Source organism: Typha angustifolia, chromosome 4, assembly GCF_048772165.1.
Source record: "Typha angustifolia cultivar Huaian chromosome 4, ASM4877216v1, whole genome shotgun sequence".
Taxonomy (NCBI): domain Eukaryota; kingdom Viridiplantae; phylum Streptophyta; class Magnoliopsida; order Poales; family Typhaceae; genus Typha; species Typha angustifolia.
The window spans coordinates 1,776,899-1,799,899 of record NC_133242.1 but is presented as its reverse complement, the minus strand read 5'-3'; the positions used below and the strand labels follow the sequence as shown (position 1 = coordinate 1,799,899).

The 23,001-nt window shown below is 36.4% G+C and overlaps 1 protein-coding gene across 2 annotated transcripts; it reads left to right on the top strand.

Annotated features, from left to right (window-relative positions):
* Nucleotides 1-1,995: 1,995 nt before the first annotated feature.
* Nucleotides 1,996-21,749, top strand: LOC140759543 (uncharacterized). 2 transcript variants are annotated; one of them, XM_073096130.1, is made up of 31 exons: nt 1,996-2,141; nt 2,248-2,370; nt 2,842-2,999; nt 4,389-4,433; nt 4,759-4,837; nt 4,920-4,993; nt 5,265-5,371; nt 6,523-6,705; nt 7,138-7,341; nt 7,455-7,662; nt 7,772-7,846; nt 7,927-8,276; nt 8,367-8,559; nt 8,676-8,931; nt 9,014-9,350; nt 10,398-10,578; nt 10,667-10,807; nt 10,922-11,183; nt 11,313-11,765; nt 12,289-12,755; nt 13,631-13,767; nt 13,948-14,129; nt 14,231-14,632; nt 14,751-14,873; nt 14,942-15,007; nt 15,611-17,418; nt 17,495-17,774; nt 18,857-19,087; nt 20,179-20,724; nt 20,879-21,011; nt 21,235-21,749. In XM_073096130.1, exons 1-31 carry the CDS (start codon nt 2,076-2,078, stop codon nt 21,489-21,491), a joined length of 8,127 nt encoding a protein of 2,708 aa, XP_072952231.1. In that variant the 5' UTR covers nt 1,996-2,075; the 3' UTR covers nt 21,492-21,749. The 2 variants fall into 2 exon arrangements, with proteins under 2 accessions (XP_072952231.1, XP_072952230.1); XM_073096129.1 differs by having other exon boundaries at nt 8,670-8,931.
* Nucleotides 21,750-23,001: the final 1,252 nt, after the last annotated feature.

Here is a 23,001-nt window from a genome sequence, read left to right as displayed (position 1 = left end):
AGGTTAAACTATAAGCTTAGAGGAAAATATTTATGTCACAGCTAACTCAAAATATTTTTAAAGTATTAAAAACAAAACATAAGATCTCCTTAAAAGATTCTCATAATTTAATATCCCATATCTTCGGTAGGCAACCATTTTACTTTATATAGATTTAAATCATGAGCCATGGTACGTTAAAACAAGTGCTTACTAGCAATATATAATCTTAATCTAACAGTTATAATAGCCAATTTTTATATTCGGTACTGGTTTTTCGGTTCCAAAACCACATTGCATAAGAAAAAGAGTATATTAGTTAAGAAGATTTAATTATATGTGTCTAACTTCTCAATTTTCTTATTATACCCTTGAAAATCTTAACCATTACATATTTATCAAGTGCTTACTAGCAATATATAATCTTAATCCAACAGTTATAATAACTAGTTTTTATATTCGGTACTGGTTTTTTGGTTCCAAAACCACATTGCATAAGAAAAAGAGTATATTAGTTAAAAAGATTTAATTACATGTGTCTAACTTCTCAATTTTCTTATTATACCATTGAAAATCTTAACCATTAGATCTTTATCAAATTGATTAATAAACAATTAACTTTACTCTACATTTTTTTTTTCTTCAGTTAAGATTTCTCTCTTAAATATAATATACCTTAATTATAGCAGATATTATTTAATATTATATATATATATATATATATATAATTGAATGTGAATTAAATGGTGTGTATGAGACTCTATTCCTAGCATGGAAACGTTTGCGAAGCATTGAAGCAAAGACACTGCTACATGCAAAGCCTCAAATCCCGAGCATAAAAAGGAGTAATGCGATCGAACGTAGCCTAATAAATTCCACTACTTTTTCTTGGCGTGTGCAATAAGTTGTCAGGCTTATTATTCCGGACGAGGCGGAGGAGAAGAAGGAGAAGAAGTGGTGGAGTTTTTAACTTTTTCTTAGAGGAAATGGGAAGATATATATATATATATATATATGTATATGTATATTAATTGCTGGAGATGGTGTGATATTGATGCTCAGATCGACACAGTACTACTCATGGGATGCGAATATTTTAACCATGCCCAATTAATTGCCATTCAGTGATTCGTGCACAAGAGGGGGAGGGAAGGGAAGGAAGGTCAAACGCGAATCTCGAGAAGGCGATGATCTCTGCGGCCAAGTTATGCATTTATGTGGGGGTTGAGATCATGGCATTTTATTGCCGGAAAGGGAAAGAGCGAGCAGTGGTGCGGTGAACTTATGATTCCATGAACCAGGCACGCTCGTGGGGAGTCCCTTTTTGGTTATTCTTGTTATTATTGTATTATTTGTATTTAATATATTGACTCACCTGAGAATTTATTTAGGTTTAACGTATTTATGATACCATAACACAATTATGGTCCGAATAACTTGTTTATTATTTCAGGAGCTTCTTTAATATGTTGTAATTAGAAATTAATAATTATAGTAGTTATGACGAGGTTTATTACTAGTTAGATTGAATTAAATATTTGGTAGGTCTAATTAAAATTGGAATTTAGTGTGAGTCAAATGCATTGTCCAATTTATGCGAATGCATTCGTTATATATATCTGACGACTTTGATTATGATTGATTAAATTCTACCACTCTATATTTCTTTTTTAGCGTGATCGAAGTTGTGAGATCGGGATATCAATAGTTGGCACCTGTGACCCAACTCTCGGCACTAGGCTCAATGGGCCGGGCTATTTGGGATGAAAATAATTGGGCTTGAGGCCAGATGATATTTCTTTTTATCTCTGAATGGGCTTCGTATGGCCCATTTGACTTCAATTTCAGACAAACTAGGGCCCGATTCATATAGTATAAGAGAGATTCGACCCAAATCTTAAAACGGGTCCGTATTTGCAAATAAACTGAAAATATCCTCTGTCTGCAACATATTTTCTAATATGATTATTAAAATGGAATTGTCTTGCAAATATTTCATAGCCGACCGACCGCCTCAAAACCCTTAAACCCTCGAAACCCTTTTCTCTCTCTCCTCGCCAAGGTTTTCTCTTGGCGGGCGCTCCTCTCGTTCGGCCATGGCGACCTCACAATCCATGGCGGTCAAGTGCCTCAACACCTCGTCTGGAAGGAAGCGCTTCGTCGTACGCTTATTGAAAAAACCTATTTCCCCTCCTGTTCTTCTCGTCGCAATCGATGCAGCTGCCTCCTCTAATCTCTTCTTTCTTGTGTTTTTCTTATGAATTATAGTTCAAAAGCTTCTCCCAGCGCGTAGAGGAGATCAACATTGATGTCTTCCGAAGCTTGGATCCGGTTAAAGCCGAGCCTTCCAGGGGCACCTCTTTCTTTCTGGAGAGCCTCGTGCAATGGCGAGTAAGAATGTTCTCTCTTCGCAGTTCCTAGTTCTTTGTTTTAAAATTTTCATCTTTTCATGTGAATTTTGGCTTCTGACGTCCGGCGTCCGATTGAATTGTAAGTTTTGGTTGATTAGAGTGGTGGCTTTTGGTTGGGATGCCATCTGGTTGCGGTCTTGCTTAGATTTAGGAAATACTTGTTCATTGACATTACGAGTTTCTCACTATTGATATGTAAATTGGTTATCTATCTTTGGAGTCCACTTGAATTGTGTGTTTTGATTGATTAGAGGCGGTAGGTTTTTGTTGGGAGGAATCCATTTGTGGGCCATTTTTTTCGGTTTAGGAACTAAATTTTGATTTCTTTTGCAAATTTCTCAACTTCTATGTGGAATTTTGTTTCTGATGCCTGAGTTCGATCTGGATTGTATAGAGCGATTTGTTTTGCTCAGGATGCTGATGCTTGTGTGTTCATCTTGAATCAATTCAGGAATTAAATACTGCTGAGGACTTTATCTCGTTTTATGATGAGATGATGCCGCTAGTTCAGACTTTGCCACAAGTTATTCTGCACAGAGAGAAGATTTTCTCAGAGCTTATTAAGAGGTTGAACGTAAAAGCAAGATTGTCTCTTGAACCTATACTGATGTAAGTGATTAATCCTTGCTTCACTTCTGAGAGTTGGTGCCTCTTCTTTGATATCTTCATGTCACTCATACTTCACAGGTCATGCAAGATCTTGTAGCTCCTAGATTGAAATTAAGGACACACCCCCTATATTCTTTTCTTCTTTACTGTGATATTTATGTACATCAAATGGGTGAGTTGCTAAACAACTTGGTACATTGTTCAATTGTCTATGCTTGTGTGTCTAAATAGTAAAGCAGGAGGTAATTGAAACTTGAAAGTATGATATATGAACTGCTCAAGATGTCAAATGGAGAGAAATGAAACTTTTGATTATGGTAGTAGGAAGTTCTCCTTGAGATTAGCGCTTTGGAGTATTATGAGGCTGTTGTTCTTTCATGTTTTACAAAAGTACAGGTAAAATAGTTAGATTGGAAGTTCTTTTTCTCAAAATATGAAAATATAGCATTACTTAATCACCACGGTTACAATAAAGCTCTGTTGTCCATATCCAAAAATATCCCATATAGGCAAGCCAAGCAGTATATTTGTTGGCATTTACATGATTGACTTTATAATTTTGGTATTGTTTGAGTAAAAGAAAGTATGTCATCCATTGTGGAGTCAGTAGACAACAGAGCCTTATGAACACCATTGAGGATGTTAGCAGGCAGCAACAAATTCATCTTGGTGCAAACATTTGATATAAGGTATTTCTTCAGGACTGTCTGCCTTTGATGCACAGCTCCAGCCTCTATTGCAAGCATCGAATTGGATTTGGCACACCAATTGGAAGTGTATCACTGAACTAGTCACATGGAACATAAACATAAGGATGGATGTGTAGCAAAACAAACAAGCATCACTTTTTTGGAAATACATGAGAATATCTCCTTTTCATTTCTAGGGTACACGGTGAATCACAGTCACAAAAGATAGGAGTTGGGGAATTGAGCTTTGTAGGAAGCATCTTAAAATATTGGGCAGCATAGTGCATTTCACAGAAATTTGCCAAGATAATGTAGTTTCCTTGACGGTTAAAAATAGCCAACTTTGATTGGAATTTGGTCTTCCTAGCAATTTTTCACTTTTGATGAAACATTCTAGCTTTGGTTAAGCTTTAAATGCAGAGGTAATTTTTGAAATCTTGTGCTTTATTGATGTTTTTGATACACTTACAAATGCTATGCAAGTCCTTCATGTTGTGGTGTTAATTTCATGTCTAAAAGAAAGGAAGAAAGAAATGAGTATTTACCTTATTAGGATTTTGCCAAGTTAATAACTTTGTCTTTGTACCTCTTCCTTGATTACATGCTTGGATGTTTATTTTTGTCTGCTGTTCTAGGGCTGTTGTTTTAGACTCTTTCATGTGCAGTCCAATCTTTAAAGCTGTTTGTTGTGCCTCAACAGGTTAGTTGCTGCTCTCTCTAGAGATATCCTAGAGGATTTTATGCCGTAAGTGTTCCTCTCCTATGTTCGTATTTGTTGCTATACTTTAATTGTTGTCAGCCATGTAATTGCATGATTGCATTTTTTTTTTCTTGCCATTTTGGTTTGTGTATAGTTTAATAATACATCAGGTGCATATGCTTCTTTACTTTTCTTTGTTATGCGGCCCATTTTCGTGTGCTATACTCAAGTGTTGGCGATGACCTTAGCAGAATTATTGTATCATCTGATATATGGTTAATGAATATTCATAATCTGTGAACACTTAGAAAACTTGCTGACTATTCCCTTTTGGTTGGCTGCACTTTTCACTGGTTTTCTTGGTGTGCAGTTTCTTGCAGAATCTTACCAGCTGTACAGTAGATCTTCTGAAAGATGGTGGCGATCGTGATCCTGAAATCCTCGAGCAGGTATTTGATATGAAGCTTATAGAAATTCTAATTGCTTGAACTATCAGGCATGTCTAAGTTCCATATGGTTCTTAAATTCCAGGTCTTCACTTCTTGGTCGTATATCTTGATGCACTTGCAGAAGTATCTTGTTAAGGATCTTGTTCACATTCTGAAGTGAGTATGAATTTATCTTATTGGTGTGGACTGTAAATTTAATTTTAGTCTGCTGGTGAAATTAAAGTTACAAATGTAAGGTTGTAATTCTTTGCATGTGCTGTGCTTTTTCAGTATTGGTGCACCTTTTCCTATGTATGCACTTAGTTCTCATGAACTTACCGTTTCTGCATGTGCACTTAGTCCTCGTGGAACTTTTTTTGCTCATTTAAGGATTATGTTTCAGCTAATGTTGTAATATTTTTTCTTCTATTTTACTTCACTATTGAAGGATTACACTCCAATTAAGATTTTTCTCCAAGGATTATGTTCGAGAATTCATGGCCGAGGCTGTTTCTTTTTTGCTGAGGAATGCACCTATCGAGCAACTTATGAGAGGTATTTTCCTTCTGTTGCTTCATTGAGAACATATCATCTTTTTTGATGTGTGATTTGGATTTTGGAAGATATGTCTAATAGATAAAATAGTTATTTTGAGTTTTGCTTGATGCATGGGATAATTAGTGATATTATTTATGTGATGTCATTGCTTATGCTGTTAAGCTACAAGGTCTTTTCTTTATGCTCGGATGCTCTTCTTACCAAAACAAGCTTAATTTGACAAGCATTATCCGTCGCAAGCTTTTTGTTTTCTTTATGCTATCTATAAATGGTTATATGATGGGTTAGTGTTGGAATTATGGCCTTATTTTAACTGAACAGAGCGGAGTCTATGTGGAACGAATGGAAATTAATTACATAATGTATTGATCTGCTTGCCACTTGTGAAGTAGAAAATTCAAAATTCTTTAACTATGTATTCTTCCTTTATTTTCTGAACCTTCTATTTTTTGAATTTCTTTTGCACATGACCACCTAATGTTTAGTCTTACTGCAATTTTGTTTTCTTTGTGAAAATTTCGCAAATCTACTCCTACATTTGCCAAAGCACAACCATGGTTCATTCGTAACGAATATCATCAGTGGATCCTGAAGATACCTTTGCAATTGTTACTTGGTGAGGTGGGGAAAGCGACACAATAAGCAAGGCATTTTAGCCACATATAGTAAGGACTTACGCTGATGGTAATGAAAGATGTTTCTTTTTGTCTATATACCTACTAAGTGGCAAGTCAGTTTGCAATCATCTCGAAAGGATTTTTTTTTGCTGCGATACGACTAAGATGAAGGTGGCGATATGCAAGTAATTCTTCCTTCTCTTTTTTCCCTTCGTGGAGGGAATGGTGGTATACTATGGATTATGTATGCCATGATCTGGAACAGGATTGTATATTTGATTACCAATTCAATTTGATGAAGTTTGATTAAGTATTAAGTATTAACTCTGATTGTATCCCCATCCCAAATTCTTCTCTTTTGATATTGTAGGTCTCATTTCTTAGCTGCCCCTAACAACAGTCTTGTGTGGTATCTTTTTCACAATTTTACTTCCTGATTGTGTTTGTGCTTCTCTCTTTTAAATACTGGAGCTCTAATCTATTATAATGTCATAAAATTGGGATTGATTATATTGGATGCTGATGCTGCAGGTTTAAGAAAGGTTATCATTGAGGTTGCTAAAATTTCATCATCAACAAGAAAAGCTGGAGTTACAGCTTTGCTGTGGCATGTTATTAGAGGGACTTCCTCAAGGCTGCATTCAAGAGCTGACAAAGTGTTGAGGTTTTTGATGGACAAGTCCATTCTTAGGATTAATGATAAATATCCTGAAGGTAAGTTTATCTTTTCTGAAGTATTGTATATTTGGTGGATATTTGTTTCCATTTTTCAACTGTCTAGTTGAAGTTTTAAGTGCATGTTCTTCATCTTCTTATGCGAACATGTGGGTGATCTTCTTCTAGGAGCTGCATTGGTATTGTTTATCTAACGAATGAGTGGAGCAGCACAATCATCTAAAATGATAACAAGCAAGAAACAGAGTTGTTGCTAATTTGTTATAATATCATCGTGGTTAGTCAGCAAGAACACTAAAAGAAGGGTGACAATGTTTTATCCGAAGTAAAAGTGCTCATTTGTTGCAAAATCTACAAAGAATATTTTCGAGATCATGTGAAACATCCTTTTTCTCTGGAAAATGGCAGATTGCTAGGCCCTTTCTTACTATTTTTTTTGAAATGGTTTAGTTAGTTTTTGATCTTTTGCAGGTTCTGTTGCTGTTCTTGAGGTTATAAGTGGAATTTTTGATAGACTCTGCAGTGAGGTGGACCAAAAGGAATTGAAAGTGATGTATACTTGCTTGTCTGAGGAAACAAAGAAGAGCATTATTGATGGGTGTGTGGAACACTTAAATCACATGCTAGTTCTTCTTATCGATGCTATCAATAAAAGCAATCAAAGAAAAACTTTTGGTAAGCTGATCAACATTAACCTATTTATTTGATGTTTCTTCCCCTTGTGTTATTTTGTCCTTGCTTTTCTAATTTTGCTTTGCTTTCAAACCCTGCTTTTATGCATGTTGCAGATGTTGTGACAATAGTCAAGCTTGTTCAACTACTTGTAGATAGATATATCATGCCAGCCAATGGTATGGAGTTGGAAAATCAGTCTTCTGAAATTCTTAATAGGATTTTGCAGTTGTTGCTTTGCCTTCTGGATGTCCCTCTTTTTACCAGTGATTTGGTGCAAGTATCTCAGTTATACACTCCTGTGTTCCGATTGAGAAGTCCAAGGTAATTTCTATAGATTGATGATGGAACATATCCTGTACTCTTTTGTAATTTTAAGTGATTCTTTCTCATGTTACTTATATTTTGGCTGGGATGTCATGTATCTTTTCAGCCTGCTCCCGTTCATCAAGGAACTTCTTGTAAAAGATCCTCAAGTTGCCCATATTTTTGGTAGCCATATAATAAGGTGATTGATAGAAGTCTTGCTGATTCTTTTGAGGCCATCACATTCTTCATAGATATTAATGTTGCAATTTTGACTTGTAGTGTCATTGCTGATTATATTGAAGATTCACCTGAGGAATCTCTTTTTATTCTGTTGAAGTTGTTCGACAAACAAAATAAGCTATTTACTTTTGATGGAGTAAGCAGAGAGTCAGAAGATAAGATGAAGAAACTTTTTGATTATTGTAACATGAAACGCTGTCTTTGGGTCAAGTTATTGGATGACACAGCAGCAAGCAGCAGTCGATCAGACAAGTTTTTAAGTGAATTGGAACCTGCAATATTGTGGGGAGTGCTTAACTGCTATCCGCATTTTCCAAATTTGGAAGATAATTTGTCATCAGTTAAAGTTCTAATTGCCAAGATCGATCAATTTATTGATGCTGAGGCTGGTAGATGCACCTGTCCTTATTTGATGTTTTATACTTCATTGTGGAAATAGCACTATTGACAGTAAATTACTGGTTGTGGTTGTTTTGTAGATTGTGTGGGAGGTCTTTCAAAATCCACTTGGCATGGTTTACTTGCTGCTGCATTAGCATCTTACAGTAAATTTTTAGTGGTTCGCAATTCTGGAAATTCAGAAATCGATCTCTTCTTGAGTCTTGCTAAGAGACACAAGACATCTCCTCAAGTTCTATCTGCTGTTGCTGAATTTTTGGAGACTGTGGTTGGGTACGGTTAACTGTGTTTCTGACAGTTTTGTTTTCTTTATTTTCATTTTAAATACTTCATTTTTGATAAATAATGTTATATTGGAAGTATGTATTTGCATCTTTTTCTAGATACAGTGGGAGGTGCCCTGATGAAGCATATTCTTCTCAGAGCAGAGTACATGATTTCGATGCTGAGAGTGCTGCAAATGTGTTCAGCACTTTTGCCGATAACTTAAGCATCTCAAATAAGGCAGTTCGCGTATCAACATTGAGAATTTTATCTTATTATTCATTATTAGATCAACGGCTACCTGCATGTGAGGAGCGCCCAAATAAGAGATTAAAAACAGATGAGTCTGTATCAGGGAATGAAGATATTAAATGCACTAATGTATGTACTTTCTTTTTAAATATTTTGTGCTTAATTGGTTCAAATAATTGATCACTTTATTTAACTAGCATCTGATAATCAGGTCATCGAGCTTCTTCTCTCTGTTGAGACAAGTCCTCTTTCAATCGCGACCGGTCGGAAGATTATTATCTTAATTTCGAGGATACAGATGAGTCTTTCTTCCGGAAAAATCAATGATGAATACATACCTCTTCTGTTGAATGGGATTCTTGGCATATTGTACAATCGATTTAGCTATCTGTGGCAGCCTGCACTGGAATGTTTGGCTATTCTGATAAGCAATTACAAGGATCTTGTGTGGGATATATTTGTCTCGTATCTTGGAACTCATCAGGCAAAATCTTTATCCTTTGGAGATCAGTTGCTGATTCTCAGTAGTGGAAGCCCTCAACCACTTAGTATGACCATATTAAACTCTACTAGTTAGATTTGTACCTGTGACCTCTAGTGAATAGACATGTTATACTTTTGTTTTATTGGTATTTCTAGACTTCATTCCTGCTTGGCATGAATAGTTATTTGCAAAAAGATCCTCTTCATGCCAGCCAACTAAATAGAAGCTTCTCATGGCCATCGTTATTTAATTTTTTATCTATATTCTTGAGTGTGCCTGTCTAACAACATTTACCCTCACATGCTTTGAGGTGTTTTATGTTCACGTTGTATATTTATCTTTAATTTATTTTTACTTTTATATGTATGACAATGTTGTTTATGTGCATTCATGTGACTTTAGTTTGCATTTTATGCATGAATGGTTTTGGAGATAACTTGTACCGCTGCTGCTTGCTGCTTCAGTTTGCAGGTTGCAATTTCCAGCTTATCTGCTGTTTTTTCTTCCTTCAACCAGTGACCATGCTATTTTAGCTACATGCATCAATGTCACCTTGCTAGTTCCATTGTTTATTTCCTTTGGATGATTTATTTCCTCTTGATTACATATCCCTTCCTCATTGAGCTCTCCAGGATTTATGGTCTTTCCGTCCACTCGAAACGAGGATGTGATGGAGTTATGCTCAGATGCAGCCTAATAAGGCAGATGAAGGGAAATTGCAAAGCATTTCTTGCTTCTTCTCTCTTCGCAACTTGTTTATTGTCATTTAAGATGCATCAAGACATGCTTTCCTTTCTCCTTGTGTGCAAGTTGTGCATGCATGGTGGGTGGCTTGTGCATTATGTGTGTATGCATGTGCATTTATTATGAGTTTAGCCTGCTTGCCTTGAAGTGGCATATTGATGAAAGCTGCTCATGTACAAGATGCATTTACTTGTTTTTGTTTTTAAATGTTTGACATAAGTTCTAGTTAGATAAGAAATCTGAAAATCATCTTTTAGTTTTCTGCGGTCTTGTAAGAGGATGATAAAATGGATACCGACAGTAATTTCTTTTTTAATCAATTTGATGTTTGCAGTAAATAGTTCTTAATTTTTTTTTTCTTCCTCAGCTCTTGTTGATTGCTTCAACTTATATCTTGCTCCCGATTTTGATTGCACACCGTGCATGACGGTGACTGTTCTGCTGCTTCAAGCACTTCAAAAGATATCTCACATTGCAGAATCTCGCTCTCGACAGCTTATACCATTGTTCTTAAATTTTATGGGTTATAACGATGACAAGGCTGTAAGGTACCTTGTTTGTTCTTTTCCTCCGGATTGAAGAACTTCCTATTTCAATGGTTGATCTTAATAAATGTCTTTGTTGATGATTTCATAGTGTTGAGTTGTATACTACCCATAAGTGTAAAGGAAAGGATTGGAGGATGATTCTCAAAGAATGGTTGAACTTGTTGAGACTAATGCATGATGCTCGATCTTTATATCAAAGCAGAGTTCTTAAGGAAGTTCTAGAAAAAAGGTTTGTGAATCCAATTGAATGTTCAGAAGTCTTGATAGATGCTGAAGCTTGCAAATACTTATAAATATTTGTTGGACTTTGGAAAATAGTAGCTTATTAAGTTTTTCTTTTTAGGCTTCTTGATGAAGTCGATCCTGACATACAACTGAAAGTTCTGGACTGCCTATTGAACTGGAAAGATGGATTTTTGATCCCATATGACCAGCATCTTAAGAATCTGGTTATTTCAAAGAACCTACGGGAAGAACTTACCACATGGTCATTCTCACAAGAGCACCAGTCCATTCAAGAGGAACATAGAGGCCATTTAGTTCCTTTAATTGTCCGATTGCTAACACCAAAAGTTAGGAAGCTGAAGACACTTGGATCTCGTAAGGTTGGATACTTGGATCTTTGTCATTTTGCCGGATGAGTTTCTTTGCTATGCATAATTGATACAATTGTAGTTTCTTAACCTATTCATTAGACAACTAATTTTTTTTTGAAATGTTTCGATTTCTTTCAGCACACAGGTGTCAGCCATCGAAAGGCAATTCTTCGTTTCTTTCTGCAGTTTGATGTCAATGAGCTCCACCTCTTTTTCTGTTTACTACTGAAGCCATTACTTCCCGAGTCCGTTTTATTTGAAGTTTTTGATTCCCAGTCTAACAACCTATCTGGAAAGTTCACAGATGAGCATGTTCTTGTGAAACTGTCGTCGTCAATTACTGTAGATAGTCTTCCACTGAAAAACTCAAACGGGTTTCTCCATGTACTTGAAGATATCCTAGAAACTTTTGATGTGATCCACATTGAGCCGTTTCTTAACCCTCTGTTGATGATTGTTGTTCGAATGCTGGAAAGATGCATGTGCAACCTTGCGGGTGAAAATTATGAAAATACTCATCCTGCTGGAGATAATTCTTCTGTAATATTGAAGGTCGATCAGAAAGATATTATGGCACCAGATTCTATAGCGGTATGTGTTTTTTTCTTACTTGAACCTAATGTGCTTGTTCATCTTAATAATGGAAATATTATTACTGATCAGTATAGTCATGGATGTGCCTTAAGTAATTAATAGGCTTCCTGGCTCTAATGGCAAGTGAATGCAATATTTCTTATGTCTGAACAATTGACAAATGTAACAAACTTTAGAAAATTAAATCTCTTGTAAGCAAGTATGTTCTTGATATTTTATGCTTGTTAGCTTGTCTCCCACTCAACTAATTGAGATGCAATGTGCTTTTCTAATCTGTATCCCGACCTTTCAGCTTCTGGACTTTTTGTTCTTATATAATTTTTTTTACATATCTGTTGCAGACCTAATTTTTTTCTTGGTCATAGATATAATATGTTCCATGCGTTTTTAGATAGTTTGCACAATATCACTGGCTTTACTGCTCCATTTCTTTAGCAAATTTGTGTGACATCCTTTACTTCTGAACTGCACTTATGAGCATCTATCCCTCAAGTATGAATTGAAACTTCCTGTTGTGCAGATGAATATCTCGATTAATCAGTTCAAGGACTTGAGGTCCCTATGCCTGAAAATTATTTATTTTGCACTATGTAAGTATGAGGGTCATGACTTCAGCTCGAACTTCTGGGACATCTTTTTTACGTCTGTCAAGCCTCTAATTGACAGCTTTAAGCAGGAGGGTTCCAGTAGTGAAAAGCCAAGTTCACTTTTTTTATGCTTCGTTGCAATGAGCCAGAACCCAGTATTAGTTTCACTTTTGGGGAGGCAGACTAACCTTATCCCCACGATTTTCTCAATTTTGACTGTGAAGACTGCATCTGATGCTATCATATCTTGTGTGCTCACTTTCATTGAGAATTTGTTGAAGTTAGATAATGATGTGGACCATCAAGGAAATGACTTGCTAAAAAGAGTTTTAGAGCCTCATATGGAGGTTCTTATTCAGAGTTTCCACGATCTTTTTCAGTCCCGCAAAGAGTTTCACAGGTAAATGCTTTCATTTAGATTGTTTAGAGTTTCTTTTTCTTTCCTTGTGCAGTTCTTCTCCAATGTAATACCATATTATATTGTTTGTAGTGGGGTACTACATGCATAACTTTGAGTGCACATTGGTGAATTTTCAGTTTTACGGTCACTCAAGTTTTCTAAGTTAATGTTATGGAGATAAAGCTCACTCATCGAGTTTGAAGTATTACCTAGTCTGTGTTCTCTTTTGCTTGGTACTTAAGTGAATAAGTCCATTATCGTAAGTGGGGTACTACATGCATAACTTTGAGTGCACATTGGTGAATTTTCAGTTTTATGGTCACTCAAGTTTTCTAAGTTAATGTTATGGAGATAAAGCTCACTCATCGAATTTGAAGTATTACCTAGTCCGTGTTCTCTTTTGCTTGGTACTTAAGTGAATAAGTCCATTATCGTACACTCAGAAAGCTCTATTACCTTGGGTAACAGTTGTCTAGCTAGTTTTTACTACTTTGGTGGCACATGTGAAATGTGAAAATGCTGTCAATTCTTGGATGAATTGGATTTCAACCTTGAGAAAAATCTAATTGAGCATCTTATGTTTGAAAACCATACTAACAAGAATTTAAGTTTTGTGGCATGACCTTGTATTAGTATCAGAGGGAGGGAGGGAGAGAACTACCTTTGAAGTAAGAAGTACTAATATGAAAAGTTTCATGTGTTTCTGAGGAAAAGAGTTGAGATGGATGAAATACCCTTTATTATGTGCAGCTGCATGAATATATGGCTTCAAAATGACATCTTCTGCTAAGATTATCATTACAAAATTCTGCTTCTTCTTCCATGTTGCCTTCAACATTTTCAGTTCATTTACATTTAGTTGATGGTGTTGACAGGAAATTTACCATTTGGCCTGGGCAAAGAGAACTGAGAATATTTAAACTGTTGGTGAAGTACATCAAGGACCCCAAGGCAGCAGCATGTTTCGTAGATATATTGCTTCCATTTTTCAGGAAGAAAGATGTGAATTCTGGTATTTCCTATTTGCTTCCATCCTTATGCTAAGTTGGATGAATAAGATTTGTCATGAAGTGTTGCTGTTTGAAAAATTGCAAGTTTGATGTTACATAGAGGTCTAATTTATGTGATCTATGCATTGTGATTAGTCATGATTAATGTTTGTGTTCTGTTTCCTCTGGTTTCAAATTTATAGATGAGCGGCTGGAAGGTTTCCTTGTTGTTAAAGAAATAGTCCCAATTTTAGATTTTGATGCAACTGGGAAAATTCTGAGTGCAATCCAACCACTGCTTGTTACTGCTGGATCTAATTTGCGGTTGTGCGTTTGTGACATTCTTGAGAATCTCGCATCACGCGATCCTTCATTAGTTTTACTGGTATTGATTATAATACATACGGGTCATTTTCTGTTACTTTTATCATATCCTTCTAAGTGATTCTTTGATATTTTTAAAATAGTTACTGATCTTCGTCACAGGCTGGACTTTTACGAGAACTGAATGCAGTTTCTGCCCAAGAACTTGGTGAAGTAGATTATGACACAAGAATTAAAGCATATGATGCAATAAATAGAGACCTCTTTTCTCAAATGAAAGAAGAGCATGCTGTTGCAATATTATCTCATTGTGTCTATGACATGTCATCTGGAGAGTTGATCTTTCGGCAAAGTGCATCAAGGGCATTACAAACATTCTTGGAGTTTGTTTCATCTGTCCCAGATATGCTGTTACATGACAGATCGAGTAAAATCAGTACGGATTTAAAATCTGCAGAAGATAATGTTGGCACTTGGACAAAAACATGCATTCACCGAATAGTAGAGAAAACCTATTTACAGAACATGGGAGAAGCAATGAAGAAGGATATATCAATTCAAAAAGTATGCATTACTATTGCCCTTTTTGCTTTTGTTCTGTTTTTTCAAAAATACTAAATAATAGTCTTGAATAAGCTTACAGCATTCTGTAATCTAATTATTTAGTGGGTTCACTCTTCAGGAATGGATTGCTTTGCTACGAAATATGGTTTATAGCCTTCAACATCCCTCTCTAACCTCATTCAGATCTCTCTGTAGTGAGGATCCCGAAGTGGATTTTTTCAATAACATTCTTCATCTGCAGGTAAGTTTTCTTGAGTACTTTCATTAATCATAATGAGGTTTCATTTGTAATTCTCATTCACGGTGCAGATTCATAGAAGAACAAGAGCACTGTCGCGCTTCAGAAATGCAATTAGTTCTGGTCAACTCTCTGAGGTAAATAGTCAAGTTATCAAGGAAAACATTTTCTGAATATTAAAATATTCTTCTTCTTCTTCTACAACTTGTGAAAGATTCCTTAAATTTGTTAATAAATAAAAGATTTTGACCGAGTAGTGAACTATTTTAAGGTCATACATTATTGTGATGTGATTGATCTCTTTATTGTAATCCCTCAGTATATGTTAGAGGTTGTAGATCTGGCATAAAGATTGTGAAAGTGTTTCTTACCCTATGAATTGCACACAGGCTGCGACATAATGCCCCATGCAGTAAAAAGAGAGGATATTTTGGCGTTCTGCAGCAGGATAAACTGTTTGGTTAAATAAATGTTTTTTTTTTTGTTCTTTGCAAAATAGGGACATTGCATGTATGTTGAGAGGGAGGGGATGCCATTGGAGGAAGTAGTGAGAAAGAACATGGAAGCACTTAATTTAAATAAAGAACCTTACACTAAATATAGCTGGACTCATATGACTGACCCCATACTAGTTGCATTGATGTCTTCTTGTTGTCGTTGTTGCTAGATACAGTGTTTTTTTTTTCAACCACCATTTCTCATCATGTCATACCGAATTTGACTGTTTCACTGTATTGCAGGATGTGGCTATGAAAATCTTTGTTCAACTATTCTTTAATATGTTGTTTGATGTGAAAGATGGGAAGGGAGAGCATCTAAGGAATGCATGTGTGGAGACCCTTGCTTCTATAGCAAGTCAGGTGCAGTGGGAGTCCTATCGTACCATCTTGATGAGATCCTTCCGTGAGCTGACAATTAAGCCAGACAAACGAAAAATCTTGTTGCGACTGATATGTGCCATCTTAGATGTGTTCCATTTCTTTGACATGCATTCCAGCAATTCTGTGAAAGCTGTTGGAGATGATGCTTGTGTTTCTGATGATGTATCTCTGTGCAATTCTTTTTCACAAATTGTCCCCTCTGAAAAACAGCAATATCTGCAAAAGGTAGTCCTTCCACAGGTTCAAAAGTTGGTGGCATCAGAATCGGATTCTGAGAAAGTCAATGTTAGCATTAGTCTTGTGGCCCTCAAATTGCTGAAATTATTACCGGTGGAAGTTATGGAATCACAGCTTTCAACCGTTGTACATCATGTTTGTAGCTTCTTGAAGAATCGTCTGGAAAGTATACGTGGTGATGCCAGGTCTTGTTTGGCTGCGTGCCTGAAGGAGCTGGGACTGGAATACTTGCAATTTATAGTCAAAATTTTGCAAGCTATACTGAAAAGAGGTTATGAGCTACATGTCTTGGGTTATACTGTTAATTTCATATTATCAAAGACTCTTCCACATGCCACCACTGGTAAGCTTGACTATTGTTTGGAGGAGCTTCTCTCTGTAATCGAGAGTGACATTCTTGGAGATGTTGGTGAGGAGAAAGAAGTTGATAAAATTGCTTCCAAAATGAAAGAGACTCGGAAAAACAAGTCTTTTGACACTTTGAAATTAGTTGCTGAAAGTATTACCTTCAGAACACATGCTCCAAAGTTGCTTTCTCCCATCAATACACATCTTCAGAAACATCTTACGCCAAAGATGAAGACAAAGCTTGAAACGATGTTACATTATATAGCTTTAGGGATCGAATGTAACCCATCTGCAGAACATTCGGAATTGTTTGTGTTTGTCTACGGGCTCATTGAAGATACAACTGTCAAAGTTAGTTTGAATAACAAAGAGGCATCCATGATTGGAACTAATCAGAATTCTGTTCAGAAAGTTAATCGAAGAAACTTTTGGGATGCTAATGGGAGTGGATCACAAAATGCTCATGTAATTACGAAGTTCTCACTTGGTTTATTGCTCAATCGCTTGAAGAAAATGAAGTTGGATAAGAAGGATGAACAGTTGTTATCACTGTTAGATCCGTTTGTAGAACTTTTGGGAGGGTGCCTGAATTCCAAGTATGAAGATGTCCTCTCAGCTGCTTTTAGATGTCTTGGTCCATTGATAGGGCTGCCGTTGCCATCCCTAGAAACCCAGGCCGATAAGATCAAGATTTTGCTTCTGGACATTGCCCAGAAATCTGGAAAAACAAATAGTCTTTTGATGCAATCCTGCCTAAGACTCCTAATACTTTTACTACGAAGCTGCAGGATTTCACTTTCAAATGATCAGCTTTACATGCTTATTCACTTCCCAATTTTTATTGATCTACAAACTAATCCTTCACCTATTGCCTTGTCCCTTTTGAAGTCAATAGTTAGCAGAAAGCTGGTGGTCCATGAGATCTATGATATTGTGATGAGAGTTGCAGAATTGATGGTAACAAGTCAGTCAGAACCTATACGCAAGAAGTGCAGCCAAATTCTACTGCAGTTTCTTCTGGATTATCGTCTTTCTGACAAACGCTTACAGCAGCATCTAGATTTTTTACTTACAAATTTGAGGCAAGTACTTGACATGCTCACCAAAAAGTACCAATGCTTTTCATAAACTAAGTTTTCCGACCTTTTTTATTTGCAGCTATGAACATTCATCTGGAAGAGAAGCTGTGCTTGAGATGCTCCATGCTATCCTGATCAAATTTCCTAAAAGTGTCGTTGATAGTCAGGCACAAACATTTTTCCTCCATCTTGTCGTTGCTTTAGCCAATGATCATGAACATAAAGTCCGTTCTATGGTTGCCTCTGTAATAAAAGTGTTAATAGGTCGGGTAAGTCAGCATTCATTGCATCCCATTATGGACTATAGTCTTTCTTGGTACATGGGTGACAAGCAACATTTATGGAGTGCTGCAGCTCAGGTATGTGATCCCATATCTTTTCAAAATTTATTTTTGTTATAACTTTCTATTGTTTTTTGTACTTGGTTAAATTCGTTTTGTACAGTTACTTGGAAAAGTTGCCATCCTTCTCTTTTTCACAATCATTGTTTTATATTTTCTTTTGCACGTCTGTGAATCTCATTGAACAATGATCACAAGAGAGCACATCTTGCTCTTTAACATTCTCCCTCGCCACTATTAAATTTTAATCTCATGCATGTTAAGCACTTGTTTCCTCCCCCTTGCCAACTACTACCAAACCTTTGCCTCAGACGTTTTCCATATACATCATTGCCAACTTGAGTATTATTTGTTTATTCTCTGGTTTTTGTAGGTCTATAGAGAAGTAGAAGCTGGCTTCTTAACCCTTTTTCATTATTATAGAATTTATTTTAGATGCTAGGTTGCTACTGTAAAGATCACAATTTACTATTATTGGATCACGCATATTTAAAATTTAATACTCCCACAGACCCAAACTCTTCTAAATTTTTGTGGTTGGTTAGGATTTATTCATTTTTTAATGTACTTCATGCATAAAGTTCTGTTCTTCAGGAAGTAATGAAAAATTTTGTCCTTGAGTTTTTCAAAGATGAAGGCCATATCCTTGGATTGAGAAGCTGGCGGAGCACCATAGCAGCTTTTGTTGGATCAAGAATTAGAGCCATTTTTTTGCTATGATATATGTGGTTCAAATATTTTGATCTTCAATAACAATGTACAATCTGTTGCATGTATGCCAAATGCTTTCTATACTGCTTGTCTTGACCACTCACCATGATCAAATTTCTTGGAATACTCATGTATCATTCATTTACGTTGAGTTTGTATATAATGCTGGTCAGACATGCATCAGTCTGAAAGTCGTATATAAATGTTTTTATTTAGAGATGTAATGCCATAATCATGCATTGTACCTAGACATGAATTGAGTTATGCAATATAGTCAGAGCTGTGCAAAGTCGTAGAGAGTTCTATATTTCCTTATGTTAATTTGTAATTTTTTTTTTCTTTTCATTTTGCTGATGTTTATAGCAACTGCTATTGCATATGGTGAGCAGGTCCTTGGATTACTAGTTGAAGTTCTTAAAAAAGGCTTCCTTAAATATATGGATAATATATTAATAGTTGCAAAACGTATTCTGGAAGCTTCTACTCTTGCTGCTGGCAATGTAGAAGACTTTTCAAATGAAGCTGGAACCCCATTTTGGAAGGAGGCTTATTACTCGCTCGTTATGCTGGAGAAGATATTGTTTCACTTCCCAGAGCAGTATTTCAAGCGGAACATTGAGGTATGAATCTTGTCTTTTAGTATTGATAAACCATATACTGGAGTCTAATGTTTTGAACATCGAATCAAATGCATGGTGTCATGGTACATTATGACTGGTCGGCATGATGTAAGTTGTGAACTTTCAAATTGTCTCGTGTGTCATAGTGAGTACTTCACTGCCAGCCTTGGCTTCATACGCACTGTATGTGTATTTCTGTAAGAGTTGATTAGGTTCAACTCAAGCTTTCAAATATCGCAATTACAGTTGAATGACAGGAAAGGTAATGTTCTGAGATAGATTTTGTTATGAGGTAGAAGAATTGAAGGTATATGCTTGATGGCTATCATAGGGGGCTGTGCCTTAGAATTGTGGGAGGCTTATGGGAAATATGGCAAGATTGGGTGGAAGGAATGGGTCGCACATGGTGTGGAGGATATGGGCATGGATTTGAAATGGCTGCTGAGGTGACATCAGAAAATTAAATGTTTAATGTTGGTTGCAGGGATGTGCAGTTGGTGACTGTCTGTGCTTGCTTATGATAGGGATTTGAGAAGTATGAGGTTTAGTTACACTAGTTAGTTGCTTGTAGCATCTTCTGAGACTTCATAGTGTTTGTGCCCTGTTTGTGCCCTGCCTGTACAATTCATACCTTTTTCTGTTCCCAGAAAGACCTGGCCCTTCTTTCACATATTTATAAGGACAGCTTGGTCTGGCCCTTCTTTCACATATTTATAATGACAGCTTGGTTGTCCTTAAGGAACAAGCAATGCTCATTCCATGAATTATCTGATGAGATATCTGAATAGAAGGTTTGCATAATTCTTAATGTTTGCATATTTGACAATTCCCGATGTTAAAATCCAAGTCATTAGGTAAGAGGCCTAAACAAGAAAGAGTTCTATTTTTGTTGTGAAACTGCTCATCATATTGAAGTAGAGCATTTCCATGTTTGCTTGATGGGTGTTTTAGACGGTATAGGATCGCAATGAACTGTGCTGATTGTCAGTTTTGATGCATAGTTACTTAACTTGCCAAATGCCAATTCTCAAGGGACTATTTAGCTATATCCATATACACATACTTATTTGATCTTCTCTTCATATCCCCAGGATGTATGGGTATTGATTTGTAAGTTATTGCGGCATCCACACATATGGTTGCGGAATATCTCAAGCCGGCTTGTGGCCTTATATTTTACTGGGGTTTCAGAAGCTAGAAGAAGTGATAATGAGAAGTTGAGGATTGACTCTTTCTCACTTGTCAATCCAAGTAGACTTTTTGTCATTGCTGTTTCTTTGATGAACCAGCTCAAAAGAGATCTCAGTGATGATGCAGCAAACAATCTCATTGTTCAAAATCTTGTATTTTCAGTTTGTGGCTTGCATTCTTTCTGTAAACAGAGACAAATATCAGCGTTGGATCAGTTTTGGTCTACTCTTAGTTCTGCTGAACAAGGCTGCTACATCGAGAGCTTTGAATTGCTTGGCTCAAGAAAAGCAAAGAATAAGTTCCTACTCTCTACGACCAGCAGAAGTGTGTCTTCAGTCCAAAAAGATCAACCTAACTACGACACCAGTGAAGACCTCCAATCCTTGCTAGTTGCTCCTCTACTTAAGAGGATGGGAAAAATTGCAATGGATATGGAAGATGTCCAGGTAAACATCATATTTTACCATCTATTTCTCCATTTCTAACTGCTGTCCAGCTATGGATATGATGATGATAATATTTTTTTCTCTGTAATGGTGACACTATACTTGAGACGTTTGACATGTAGCACCACAATGATATCTTCTGTGATGCCTGCAGATGAAGATCATCTTTAGTTGCTTCAGATTGATTTCGACACAAATTGGTTCTGGCGGGTCCCTTGCCTACGCAGTTCATTTGCTGCTTCCATTGTATAAAGTATGTGAAGGATTTGCAGGGAAGGTCATTAGTGGTGAGTTCATCACTCCTAAATGCTAAATATCTATTGTTGAAACTTGACATACTAAAATTTGCTATACACCAGAGTGTAGTGTAACTTCAACAGATTGTTTGCGTGACAGGCACAGAACTTAGATGAACAGACTTCCATTTTCATTAACATAGTTAATATCTAGTTCTACATCTATATTATTATTTAAAATTTTGTTCTTTTTTTTTTTTCTCTCTGTCTTCAGATGAAATTAAGCAATTAGCTGACGAGGTCCGTGACAGTATAAGGGATGTGATAGGAGTGGATAATTTCGTGCAAGTTTACAACCAGATCAGGAAGAACCTCAAGCACAGGAGGGAGAGTAGAAAGCAAGTGCAGAAGGTTCTTGCGGTCGTCAACCCTATGCGCTATGCTAAGAGGAAGTTGCGCATATCCGCGAAGCATCGTGAGCACAAGAAAAGGAAAGTAATGTCAATGAAGATGACGAAATGGAGGAGGTAGTAAGCCTGTAACATCACAATGATTGTTGCAACTTAGAATTACAAGTGTACAGTCTCAAAACTTATCTCCACCTTAAAAGCTTATTCTTTGATTAAAAGGCTCGCATTTGTTTTAGTCTGATGAGGTGATTTTGTAATAGTAAAACATGTATAATTTTTTGGCCAAACAGTGAGGCCTCTCTTTTTGTCTATGTGATTGTACTTTTTATCACTGTATTTTCTATATTTATTAATTTAAAGGTGTTTAATTGCGAAATAAGTTTTATACGTATGCTTGCATAAAAGAGGTCTTATTTTTTAAAGTTATTATAATGTTTTTCTGAAATTAGTATAGTATTGAATAATTATTTTGATGAGATATAAATTTTAAGTGATAAAATTGGTCTTTATAATACAGGATAAGAAGATCCGAGAGATGATTGAAATGATAGTAATTAGTAAATATAAAATATTGGATAAGAAGAAGCGAGAAGAGAAAATTGGTTAATAGTAATAAATGATTATTTATAACGAGAATTATATTAGAGTATATATTCTTTTACTCTCCACAAGTGAACTAGGTTATCTCATTGAAAATATAATTAGCCCAACATGCGACTTCACACGTGTTAGTATATGAGGGCGTCTTCAACTGTTGGTCGCGTGTAACATCTGCACGTAGGCGACCTTTTTCTTCTCGTCTATGCTTATCTTTCTCCTCTTCACCACCGAAGCAGCCATCTCCTACCACAGAGACGACCTCGAGCTGCAACGCTGGATCGAAGAGAAGTGCGAGAGATCCCCATACTTCTACCGGGGTAGACGAAGGCGGTGTGAGCTGGACTGCCAAAGAGAGAGCCGACGTGGGATAAATTATCTTAACAAGGACCCAGAGCAAGAATTGAGGCGGCGCAAGCTCGGCCGCCATGGCAAGCAGTAGCAGAAGCTATGCGAGAGGCAATGCCAGGAGAAGTATCAAGAAGCAGCGAGAGGACGGCAAAGGATGAGGACGAGGAGCGGGCATGGCCTTTCGGATTTTGGCGCTGGTTTCTGGTTTCTGAGGTCATGAGTTGTAATAATAATAATATGTAGGGTTCTTTTTGCTGTATACTCTACAAATTACATGATTACCGTTTAAACATAATTAAAAAAAAACAAAAATATTGTTAGTATTAATTGTGTAGTTTTGTATATTAAATTAGTAAAATTTCAACTTCCAACCATCAAGAGTAGTAGATACGCAAATCCCTTGACCTTGAGTTTTCTGGCCGGGCATATACACATTTAAACATAAAATTAGAAAGCTATCCAAGCAAATAACTTTGAAGGGGTATACATGATCTGATGGAGTCTCTTATTAAGATACAAGTTATTGGTTGGTTATATAATATATATTGGGCGTTGTTTAAGCTCTTAATTTGTGCTATTTTACCATTTATATCAGAGTTCATGCCATGGCGAACTCCGTGGAAATGTGGCGTTGAGCCACCTCCACACGTCTCAAGGTCACATATGACGTGGCGAGGAGATCT

What these genes read in the sequence shown, in the direction of transcription:
- LOC140759543 (XM_073096129.1), top strand. Translation starts at nt 2,076, where the DNA reads ATGGCGACCTCACAATCCATGGCGGTCAAGTGCCTCAACACCTCGTCT. An exon ending in ATCCTAGAGGATTTTATGCC is followed by an intron (nt 4,434 to 4,758) that starts GTAAGTGTTCCT and finishes CTTGGTGTGCAG; the next exon opens with TTTCTTGCAGAATCTTACCA. An exon ending in GAAGAAAGATGTGAATTCTG is followed by an intron (nt 13,768 to 13,947) that starts GTATTTCCTATT and finishes TCAAATTTATAG; the next exon opens with ATGAGCGGCTGGAAGGTTTC.